Genomic DNA, 11,479 nt, shown 5'->3' with positions numbered 1-11,479 from the left:
TCTGGATGCAGTTGGGAGTGCACTCAGGGAGCTGAGCGCCAGGTTTGGAGATGTGTAGGTGATGTGCACTGAGCACTGGGGGGTGTAGTCTGCAGTGGAGTTAGTAGGAGCCACGTCTTTGATACCCTGTAAGACCTTTACGTGCTCTTTTCACAGGATTCCCAGCCCCAGCTTATGTAGCTCACCCCGGTATTGTAGGGAGTGCAGAAAAGACCTGGGTTTCTTTGGCTAGAGGTCACTCACTCAGATGCTCTCCCTTTCCCTGTGGGAAAGAATGTGGGCCAGAATGCTTTCTCATGGCACCAAGGCGCGCCCTTTTTGGGGAATGGGGATCTAGGTAAAGTGAGACTGTTACTCTTACCCAAAAAGAGGTAATGCACCTGGTCTTCAGCGATCTTCCACTTGCTCCAGCCCTGTGCTGGACCTTCATCAGAAGGCAGTCCCACTGGTTTGTATGGTTGACATAATGGGGGTTTGACATAAACACAGTCCCAAGAAACTAAATTAGGAAAGTGCAGATAACCAAACCACGTTCCCATGAGAAGGTATCAGACTTTTAATGTGATTCCAACTTGTAAACTGTGGAGATTTTTTTTCTTATATAAATAGTTAACTGTTTTTAAAATTCTAACAAATATATTATGCATTAAACCTAGAGATAAATCATTCTTTGGTCTGAAGTATGTCCAGGTGAATTATTTCTGTTTTGGCCCTGAATAGCTTGCATTGTACCAACTAACTAGTGGCAGCAGTGAACCCTTCGTGAAGGATGCAAGCAACTGCCCAGCGGCACCACAGTGTAGCCTCTCTGGGTGACATGACATGACATGACCTGAGGAGAGGGAAGCCCGCCGATGTGGTCATCATATTCACACCGGTTTCTTCTACTGAAGCACCTGGAAATGAACACCACAGAAGGACAGTCCAGAGAAGTAGGCAGCTTGTCCTGACTCAAACAAAATCAACTGGAAATTGGTTCAAGTGAAATACTGAGGCTTCTGCTTCCAGATAAGTTGTTGAGTAGAGACAAGACAGATAACAGGAAATTAAAGATTCAATCAAATAAAAATTGTACTGTTTTAAATTCAGAGATTTGTGAAATCAGAGAGGACTGTAAGAACCATGAAGAGACCATCCAATTTCCACAAGTCTGGGAATTTGCTTTGTATAGACACTGAAAATCATGGGCACAAAACCACTATGAGGAAATAGCAAGTAGATGGAGATAGGCTGATAGAAATACAGAGACTCTCCAACCCTGGGATCCTTTTCCCCATAGGTTGTTAGGTGAGGATAAGGAGGAAAAGCATTTTGTCTTCTCAGTTTATAGTACTTTGGGAGTTGTCTTCATAAATCTAGAGGAACAACCTGGAAGACATTAATGTCTTGAGTGAAATCAAAACTGCTGCCTAGCCCGAGCATATTTCAGCTCCTGGATGGAAGAAGTGATGTTTCCTCACTTGAAGAGAATAATAAACTCATCTGGGTAAAACCACATCAATGTAAGTCTCCTCCTCTTTTTAAGACAATGTGCAGAGTTAAAAAATACAAAAACATCTTTGCAAAGCAGCAGTAAAGGTGATGGAACAAATTCTCATGTATCTTTGGAGTTAGGAGGAAAATGTGTAATATTACTATACAAAAAAGAAGTTATAAGAAACACAGGAAGATGGAGAAACTCAATAGTTCTAGGTTTGGGAAGCACTATTCTGTTGGTGATGTTCACAGGTCACTTTAAGACTTTAAACACAGCAAGCAAATTAGGGTGAGGAAACACCGATAAACACAACAATGATTTCTTCAAACCAAAGGAGACAGTTGAAACGGATTGAAAAGGGCATTGCATCCTCACTCATACTGGTATAAATTAATTATAAGCATCTGTATTCTCTTTTTTGCCATGTGTGAACAAGGACGCCCAAGCACGTTCAAGTGAGTAGGATCAGCGACTTGGCCTGTTACCTGGTGTCTCCCGTCTTTCTGCATTTGCCTTTTGTGGGGCAACCTGGGATGCAGAGGTCTCCTCAGTTGGGTGTCTTGTGCATTTGTGGCTGCTATGATGGGGAAAAGGGCAAGGCAGGCTTGTCTCTTCTGCTGCTGCTTTCAGCTATGCCAAACTGGTGTTTGCCATTAGTAGAGGGAGTGCTTTGTCACTACAGACATTACTGTTAGGTCAGGTAATTTAGGCTTTCTGCACACAGGATACTCCAAATGTCCTCAATCCTTATGTCCTAGTTCTCATGGAACACAGCCCTTTGGCAACAAAATTCTCCGGTCTTCCTAGGAATGTCCCCCCCCCCCCCCTTATTGGTTTTAGCAGACTTCTGCATGCCAGATGTGTTGCTGAATGAATGAGTGCATGGTGATTACAGGTCTAGAGACTCTGCTGCACAATTTGCTTATTTAAAGGATGAAGGAAAGTATTTCTGCATTAATTACAGACCTGTTTTCTCTGACATGCCACTTCTCCATTTTGTTCGACAGAACTGTGGGTGACAATCCTTCCATACTCCATTTATATTCTTCCATGTCAGTCCATTCTGTGAAGGTTTGGTCACACAGGTGTGACCCACATGCAGATTCTCTTCACTTGGGATTACCTTCAGTTGAGTAAAGTAGTAAGGATGGAAAAATGCTCTCCCACACCGATTATAAACCTAGTGTTTCTTGAGTGTTTGAGCCCTCAAGAGTGTTTATAGTTTGAAGCTATAGGTGGTGAATCGTCTACACTGATTATTTTTACATGTATTTTCTCATGTTGTCTAAGGTTAAAATATTTACTGAAGGCTTTCCCACATACATAACATTTATATGGTTTCTCTCCAGTGTGGATTCTCTTATGCAATCTAAAATTATAGCTTCTGTTGAAGGCTTTTCCACATACACTGCATTTGTATGGTTTCTCACCGGTGTGAGTTCTCTCATGTCGTCTAAGGACAGAAGAGTGATTGAAAGCTTTCCCACACAGGGGACATTTGTATGGTTTTTCTCCAGTGTGAGTTCTCTCATGTCTTTTAAGGACAGAAGAATCAGTAAAGGCTTTCCAACAGAGGTGACATTCATACGGTTTCTCTCCAGTGTGGGTTCTCTCATGTCGTCTGAGGACGGAAGATTCAGTGAAAGCTTTCCCACATAGATGACATTCGTAGGGTTTCTCTCCAGTGTGAGTTCTCTCGTGTTTTCTAAGGTGAGAACAGTGAGTGAATGCCTTTCCACAGAGATGACACTCATACGGTTTCTCTCCATTATGAGTTCGCTCATGTTGTCTAAGGTACGAAGTTTTACTGAATGTCTTCCCACATAGATGGCATCCATATGGTTTCTCTCCAAAGTGAGTTCTTTCATGTTTGTTAAGGTGAGAACAGTGAGTGAAGGCTTTCCCACACAGATGGCATTCATGGGGTTTTTTCCTTGTGTGAATCATCTCGTGTCGCCGAAGGTTATAACTCTTACTGAAGGCTTTCCCACACAGATGACATCCATATGATTTCTCTCCAGTGTGAATTCTCTCATGTTTTCTAAGGTCAGAACAATGAGTGAAGGCCTTCCCACACAGATGACATCCATGTGGTTTCACTCCAGTGTGAATCATCTCATGTCGCCTCAGGTTAGAACTTTTTCCAAAGGCTTTCCCACATTCATGACATTCAAATGTTTTCTCTCCATTCTGAGTAGTACTGGTTTGTCTATGGGCAGAGCTTTGAATACAGGCATTCCCACGCTGAAGACATTCATGTGATTTACTTGTAGTGTGACTCTGCTTACGTGTATTAAATGATGGGGAACAACTGCTGTCTTTTCCACATTCTTTGCTGATACAGGGATTCTTTCCCATTTTAGGTACCACATATTGAGTCCATGTTAGTATTTCAGTTAAATTTTCTCCAAAATCATTGCATTCAAAAGGATTCTCCAGAGTGTGAGATCTCTGTTATTCAAAAGGAAATGAGAAACTGTTGAAAAAGTTCCTCAAATTTATTCCTTCCTTCCTTCGTCTACATATAAATTCTATAGTCATCATTCAGGGACAGAGTCCTACAACACTGTCTACATTAGTTACATAAACATATATGTATGCCTCTCCAGCAAGCACAGAAATTTTCTTTTTTTTAGCAGCCCAAATGCAGAGATATCTGATTAAAGACAATGTTTCAAAACAATACTGTGTTTCAAATGTTAGGTATGTAAGTTATGACCATGTAGCTGTTTACGAGACCTCAGGTTATGGTTTTGACTTCAGATTAATTTCTTCCCTAAAATAAAACTAACCAAAACTTCTTGCTGTGAAAACCCTTGATTCCAGCTTAAATTATGATTGGTTAATGGTGCCCAATTCCTCCCTTATTCAATACCCACATTTCTCAAAGCACAGGTTCATCCCCTTGAGGCTTACCATTGCACTGACTAATGCTGTGTCCTTCTTGCAGACATGTTGCATGAGTATCATTTCTTGTTTTTTAAGATCATCTTCCCTATCTGAAATGATTGGGGAAAAAATTGCAATGATGACACTGACAGAATTAAGATGCTGAAGACACTAAATGCTCATGGAATATGTTTTGAATACTGACACAGAGATGGGAAAGAAAGTCAAATTAAGGAATACCATAAGGAGAAGAAACACATAGGACATCAACAGTTGACATTTTCAGGACTGAAAGATGAGAAAAGTAGGATGGAGACGGCAAGCTGGGGAGGAAAAGAGAGGGAAAATCTTCACATAAGAAAATCATGGAAAGGGACATTTGGTGTATTTTAACTTCAATAGTACGTAATTATTACCTTCCCAAAGACGGAACAGAAATTGACACCTGTTAAATATAATGACAATATCTAAAAATATTTCCCCCTATCATATTATCTATCTTTTTAAAAAGCAGCTAAGTTTTATCTGATGATTCTTAGGGCCTACTCACTCACTTAGTAGCTCTTAAGGTAGCTCACCCAGACTCTGGCATTGCAGCAAACCTAGCCCTTTTGAAAGGTGCTCTCCTGGTTCCAAGTGGGAAATCGTTTCAGATTTGTAGAGCTGTCTGCCTGTTCATAGAAAAAAGAGAATTGAATTTTGACTTCTGTGTAGGACATGGCATGATCATCAATGTAGGGCCAACTAATGGGAAAGAATGAGGTAACCTCTGAGAGTCCTCTCTGGTAAGAGTATGTTGAAAACAGCATAGGTAGTCCTTCACCAACAGAAGGTTAACTCCTGATCTTTCCCAAAGACTTTAATGACCTGTCATTATTGATGCCTAAGTTCAGAGAACAACTGTGCAATCTTCAATATTTTAACACAGTGAGAAGATGTAAGTTCTCACAGTGTTTGAGAATTATATCCTAAATGAACCCAATAAATAAAACTCCACCAGAAAAATCTAGATTCTGCATGGAAAACCACCTGTTTTTTTTTCCTTAAGATTTATTTATTTTAGAGAGACCCAGTGTGGGGAGGGGAAAAGGGCGAGAGAAACTTAAGCAGATTCTGCACTGAGCATGGAGCCACTTTATTGTTCAATTCCACGACTCTGAGCTCATGACCTGACCTGAAACAGAGTTGGACACTTAACCAGCTGTGCTACCCAGGTGCTCCTGGGTTTTTTTTTTTTTTTAATACCATGGTCTGATCAGTCCCCACCAGAAATTTTTTTTTTTTTTAAAGTCAATGTATTCACTTACCAATTCAAAAATAATGAATTCCCACCACTGTTTGGGTGTTGTAGAGATTGAGCAGCAAGAAAGACATGAAACTGTGTGAAGAAAATTACATTCTAGTGGGATGACAAATCAAAGTACAATGTGAAGATTGTTGTGAGTTGTAAGAAGGACAGTTTTCAGTGAGAAATGAGGAGTCTTAGCCACAAAGCTGTTGAGTGAATGAGTGACTAGAAATATACATACATAGTAACACTAAGAGACTCACCAATTGAGACCAGGTGACTGATGTTCTCCAGCATCACATCTCTGAAGAGTTTTCTCTGGGACCTGTCCAGCAGGGTCCACTCTTCCTGAGTAAAGTCTACAGCTACATCATCAAACGTCACTGATTCCTAGAAGATTATGGATGTTTTCAGACAGGACCATCCCTGCCAATATTCAGGGGCAGATGGTTCAGACAACGGCACTAAGGAAGTGGGGGCTGTACGTACAGAAAGCTCAAACAGAATGCTGGGTTCAGTCATCTTCAGTGCACACCTGGACATCTGACTTTCACATATACCCAGACACATTCATAATACATACATTTCATTACAGAGATATAGAATGAGGTGTGATCTAACCTGTGGGTTTTGCAATAAACTTGTAAGTGAGACTTCCAGATCATGAGTATAATAGTCTCTCTGGAACACTATTAAAACTAAAACACTATTTTCCACCAATTTCAAGTAAATCTATGGACTCATGACACAACCTGCCACTTTTAAAGTACTTTGACAATATTATTCCCCTATACAATCTCAGTTTCATCATCTATGATGATCATCTTTTATGAGTTCTTAAAGATTCAATGACTTAGTAAATGCTAACAGCAAACATTTAAATGCAACTTCTAGTTTTACTATCCATTAACTACCAGAGTATTGAAACAGTGTCCATAATTCTGTAAAACTGAACAGAATCCACACAGGATATGAAATCAGCAGCACATCCTTTAATCTTCACATAACAGGTATTTATTATAAAGCATAAAGATAAATGGTTCATTATAAAGCATAAGGACAAATGGTTCATAAGCGTGAGCCAGAGGCTGAGACTTCCCTAAGGAAGGATAGTAGTGTCTGGACCCCTCCTATTGCCTGAGGCCCTCCAGGGATCTGTCATCATCATGCTTTTCTTTATCTCATCTCTTGGTTCACGTATGCTTAAAGCCACTTTACTGTTTCTGTCTCTTCAGCTCATCGAAAATTCCCAGGGGTCCTTGGGTTTCATTTTACCTCCTACACTCCTTTTCCTGAATCACACTCAAAGTTAAGAAAACAATATTCCCTATACATTGTTTCCAGTTACCAAATTTGAACTAAGGGAAATTATAAAGAGGGGGAAAAAATCAGGATTTGGGACAAAGGAAGTAATGACTTTTAGTTTTCTCTTGTATAAGTTTCAAAAAGTACAAACACATCCTATCAGACTTTTAAGAGGTTTAAATCGGGGGAAAGGGAGGACTCCTCCTTGGCTTCTCCGGCATGACCGTCACTCATCCCTCAGTATTGATCAGCAACAACCTCCCCACCCCCGCACATATAATACTGCAGTGACAGAGCTCACATGTGGGAACATCTGCCTTTCTACTGGACTGTAAAGTTATGCTCCTTTTTCATCTCTATCACCTGTACTGACCTGAATCCTAAGCCCACTACAGTTAATAAAATGGTTATAAGTGCATTTTTGGTGCCAACTAGGGCATGGGATGGCTATGAAGAAAAACTTCTCTCATGTCTCCTGAAAATGCAGGGCATTAACTGAACCTGAGATATCTCAGCGTAACATTGGGAAAGAGATTACCACATGATGAGTCCCTGACCAAACATGACCATTCCACAGTTCTTGGAAAGCTTGAAAAACTTGAGTGTACTTAGAACATGAATGCCTGTGTGATTTATGTCCACATGATGGCAACAGACACGCTATTTCAGTAGGAAGAATAACTCCCTACTCACTTGTGAGTCCATTCTTAGTAGCTCAGTTGCCAAGTGTCTTCTGGGTTTTCACTCATACACAGTCTCTCAGCAACAGGAGGCAAAGCTGAGGAATAAGAAAGGAGCCAATTAAACTATAGCTGCCCACAGTGTCCATACACATTTGTTACGAAGACCACTCCACTTGGAAGTAATCCCCAGCAGACCAGACAGAAACATGCAATGTGCTCCAAAGGAAACAGGGAGAAGAGGTCAGCTCTCCAAAGGTAAGGCTCTACTACTGCTTGGAGAAACGAAAGCAATACTCTCAATTTAGGAAGAATGTGAAGAGCCAGTTCCCTCCAATTCCAATTCCAGGATTTCTTGCACCTGCCACATGCGGAAGCATTGTGAAATTTCCCAGACTTAGGCATTCGCTTGTTTATTAGCAGTTTCCCTAACTCCTCAGCTCTCTGGTGTCTCAACTCCATCCCTATACTTCCCTGTCCAGCCCTCTGGATACACATATCATCCATCATTGTCTCCACCAACACTGGCCTTTAGATTTGTTCTGACTGGGTTTTTGGTTATGAAGCAAGATGGTTAAGTTTGAATTCTATGGGGGTGACTGGGTCCTCAGTCGGTTGGGCATCTGACTTTGGCTCAGGTCATCATTCCAGTGTCCTGGGATCAAACCCCACATCACCTCCCTACTCAGTGGGGAGTCTGCTCCTCCCCCAGCTCATGCTCTCTTTAATGAATAAATAATCTTAAAAAAATGCATTTAATGGTAAGATTAGCCAGTTAAGTGACTTACTTCATTTTGAGGGTCAAAGGCACCCACCTTACAAATTTACCCCTTAAAATTCCCTGCATCAGAAAATTGCAGGAATATGTGGGTTACAGCAGAACTCATGTCTAATAATCTTTATGGGGTAGTACTTCCAGAAATTAAAGAATGAGAGGATTTTAGGAGGACGTTATTTACTCCAGCTGAAGTTTTAGAAAATTGTTCACTGAAATCTGCATTAGCTGAAACTTCCCTGAATTTCGATGTTTGATTTTGGGTATTTGTCTGTGAAAGCATTTATAGATTTTAACTCCTCCCCTAAAACACACATAGGAAGTAAGTGTATTTCATGGACAAGTAATAACGAGTCATAAATAGAAGCAGGTTTAACTTACCCATTTGTATCTCATGTCAAGAAAAGATAAAGTTTTATTTTATGTGATTCTGTGCTTGGGAGATAAACATAATTTGTTTCTTCCTCAAAAGAATTCTGCTAATAATTATGGTCCTGAATCACCATCATCATCATCTTTCTCCTAGTTTGGAAAATGTACCACTCAGGATTTTGAATAAACTGTGGGGAGGAAATCAGCATGTGGACTAGGTGGTTCTCTGTGGTCTACTAAAGCACCAGGGAAGAGGGATGATAAACTTGCAGATGGAGAGGAACAAGTGTCTGCCCTGTGCTTCACAATGCCCGATTCCTGCTGAAGCCCACCTGTCACCTGGCATTCAGGGGAATGGGAGTCTGTGTGACCCTCCCTTTCAAGTTACAATCCTTGCAGTCTCTTGCGGTATAGGCTGCATACAGGATTACCAAGGGAGGATGTGGAGTTCTCCTGTCTCTGTGCTCCCAGGCTCTCTCCCATCTATTAACACTCACTGCACATTATCCTCCCATCTCAAAACCAAGGGTTACCTCCCCGTTGGAAAGATGTTTGTTCTTTGCTTATTTTAAAATTTCTTGGTCTTTCCTTTCCCAAAGGTCTTGTGCTTTGTGTGTGGGTGTTTTGGGCTAGGCAGAGATGACAGAAGGAGAGGCCTGGGGAGAATAAACTATCATTGCATTGGCCTTATGCATGCATTGGAGTTGTGTTCAATAGTGACAAGGCCTGCCCTGCCGCTGAAGGTTCCAGACCTTATTCCAGCCTCCTGAGCAGCAACAACTTCTCTATTTCATGGTTTTACTCACACTGATTAAAAGCTTTTAATTTCCCTTTTTTCCAGAACATCATATCAATACATCAAAAAATGTACTGTTGGGGCGCCTGAGTGGTTCAGTCTGTTACGCCTCTCTGCCTTCCGCTCAGGTCATGATCTCAGGGTCCTGGGACTGAGTGCCTGCATGGGGCTCTCCGTTCATGGGAGAGTCTGCTTCTCCCTCTTCTTCTGCCCCTTGCCCCGGCTGGTGGGGGCTCTGTCTAAATAAATAAAATCTTCAGAACCACATAAAAAAAAGAAAAGTGTTGAATATTAGACTACCTGTTTAAACCTGGTTTTGAATGTGAAGACCTGAGTCCTCAATATATCCAAGTGCTGCACATGGAAACACTGTAGGGGCCCACGGAAACACTGTAGCGGCCCACAGAAACACTGCAGCTGCACACGGAAACACTGTAGCTGCACAAGGAAATGCTGTAGCTGCACACAGAAAAGCTGTAGCTGGACTCAGAACACTAGCTGCGCACGGAAACGCTGTAGCGGCGCACGGAAACACTGTAGCGGTGCAGGGAAACACTAGCTGCGCAGGGAAACGCTGTAGCTGTGCACGGAAACGCTGTAGCGGTGCAGGGAAACACTAGCTGCGCACGGAAACGCTGTAGCTGCGCACGGAAACACTAGCTGCGCACGGAACGCTGTAGCTGCGCACGGAAATGCTGTAGCTGCGCGCGAAAACTGTAGCTGCGCACGGAAACACTAGCTGCGCACGGAAATGCTGTAGCTGCGCACGGAAACACTAGCTGCGCACGGAAACGCTGTAGCTGCGCACGAAACGCTGCAGCTGCGCACGGAAACACTAGCTGTGCACTAAACGCTGTAGAATTATCTGCTAACCAACAAGAAACACTTCCGTACGTAATAAAGACAGGAAAAGTACCGCGGACTCTCGTCTGAATTTGACTTACCTGAGTTAACCAGGAGAGCAACTTAGGACTTCACAGCCATGGCCCTTGCCTTGCCCGGCGCCAGTGCTGGCCGGTCTCGCCCCACGGTCCGTGTTCCCGCGCTGCTCTGCCCTCACATGCCGACCTGTGTTCCCCGGGCCACTTCCTCCCTGACGTCCGCTGCTCCTGTCGGGAGTCCTCCGTGACCGCCCCGCCCGGCCACTGCGCGGGGAGCCCGCCGTCCCTTCCCGGTCTTCCTCCTCACCCCGCCGACACCCCGCGCCGCTCTCCGGGACGGAGGCGCTCCCTTCCCAGCGGGACCCGGCACGCGAACACGCCGGCACCGCAGCCCCGGGGCAGGTCTGGGGCGCGGGGACCCGGGCCCGCTCTCCCCCCCCGAGGCGGGGACGCACCCCCGGCCGCCGGAGGACGACGGCGGCGGCATCGGGGAGGACTGGATTCTGTGCAGGCCTCGGGGGCGCCTTCGACCGCCAACAGACACGGACTACCGGCCCAGGGAGCGCAGGGCCCGGCGACTCCCCGCGGGTCTGACGGGCGGTTGCGGGGCCTGGGGCGCCCGGAGGAGTCCTCGGTCCCGGGGCGTGGAGAACCGAGCCAGGAAGGGGCCGACGAGCCCGGGTTTAAGCGGCAGAGACCACAATCCACTCACCAGACCAGGACCTTCGCTTCCGGAAATCCTCTTCCGGGTTAGTAGGAAATTACGTGAGGGGCGGGGCCTTTGCCCGGGAGGGGCGAGGCCAAGGTGGGGCGGGGCCGTGCGGGAGAGCGTCCAGCGTGGGGCGGGGCCGGTGCAGCGGACGCGGCCCTCCCGGGACGTGGCAGAGCCGGGGTGGGCGGGGAGGGGGGGCCGGGGGGGGGCGGGGCTGGGGCGCGGCCAGCGTGGGGCTGGGGATCGCGAGCGCGGCAGACCGCGGCCACAGCGCAGGGGCGGGGCCCGAGGGAGGACTAGGCGG

General features: G+C 44.7%; 1 protein-coding gene and 1 long non-coding RNA gene across 8 annotated transcripts in view; one reads left to right on the top strand and one right to left on the bottom strand.

Moving 5' to 3' along the window:
- Window positions 1-1,046: 1,046 nt before the first annotated feature.
- Window positions 1,047-11,277, bottom strand: LOC132006559 (zinc finger protein 596-like). Of its 4 annotated transcripts, none has more exons than XM_059384444.1 (7): window positions 11,176-11,277; window positions 10,527-10,685; window positions 7,653-7,737; window positions 5,918-6,044; window positions 4,945-5,037; window positions 4,394-4,476; window positions 1,047-3,928 (listed from the first exon to the last, which is right to left on the bottom strand). In XM_059384444.1, exons 3-7 carry the CDS (start codon window positions 7,662-7,664, stop codon window positions 2,684-2,686), a joined length of 1,560 nt encoding a protein of 519 aa, XP_059240427.1. In that variant the 5' UTR covers window positions 7,665-7,737; window positions 10,527-10,685; window positions 11,176-11,277; the 3' UTR covers window positions 1,047-2,683. The 4 variants fall into 4 exon arrangements, with proteins under 4 accessions (XP_059240427.1, XP_059240424.1, XP_059240425.1 ...); XM_059384441.1 differs by having other exon boundaries at window positions 10,527-10,691; window positions 11,176-11,255; XM_059384442.1 differs by lacking the exon at window positions 11,176-11,277 and adding an exon at window positions 10,919-11,165 and having other exon boundaries at window positions 10,527-10,691.
- The window catches only part of LOC132006560 (uncharacterized), a 5,992-nt gene continuing 5,785 nt past the window's right edge, over window positions 11,273-11,479 (top strand). For 3 of the 4 annotated variants that reach the window (XR_009401138.1, XR_009401139.1, XR_009401140.1), the window contains exon 1: window positions 11,286-11,355. This is a non-coding gene — a long non-coding RNA (uncharacterized LOC132006560). Of the gene's footprint in view, window positions 11,356-11,479 lie in introns of all 4 variants that reach the window. The other variant, XR_009401141.1, reaches the window with a different exon arrangement.

This window comes from Mustela nigripes, chromosome 18 (genome assembly GCF_022355385.1).
Source record: "Mustela nigripes isolate SB6536 chromosome 18, MUSNIG.SB6536, whole genome shotgun sequence".
Lineage (NCBI taxonomy): Eukaryota > Metazoa > Chordata > Mammalia > Carnivora > Mustelidae > Mustela > Mustela nigripes.
The sequence above is the reverse complement of the archived record's forward strand: the minus strand, read 5'-3'. Positions and strand labels throughout refer to the sequence as shown.

Bases quoted from the DNA above. Each gene is read 5' to 3' on its own strand.
- LOC132006559 (XM_059384444.1), bottom strand. The intron at 5,038-5,917 runs GTGAGTCTCTTA...TTCTATGAACAG, and splicing joins CAGTCACCTGGTCTCAATTG to GCAGACAGCTCTACAAATCT. The intron at 3,929-4,393 runs GTAAGCCTCAAG...TTTGAATAACAG, and splicing joins CAGCATTAGTCAGTGCAATG to AGATCTCACACTCTGGAGAA.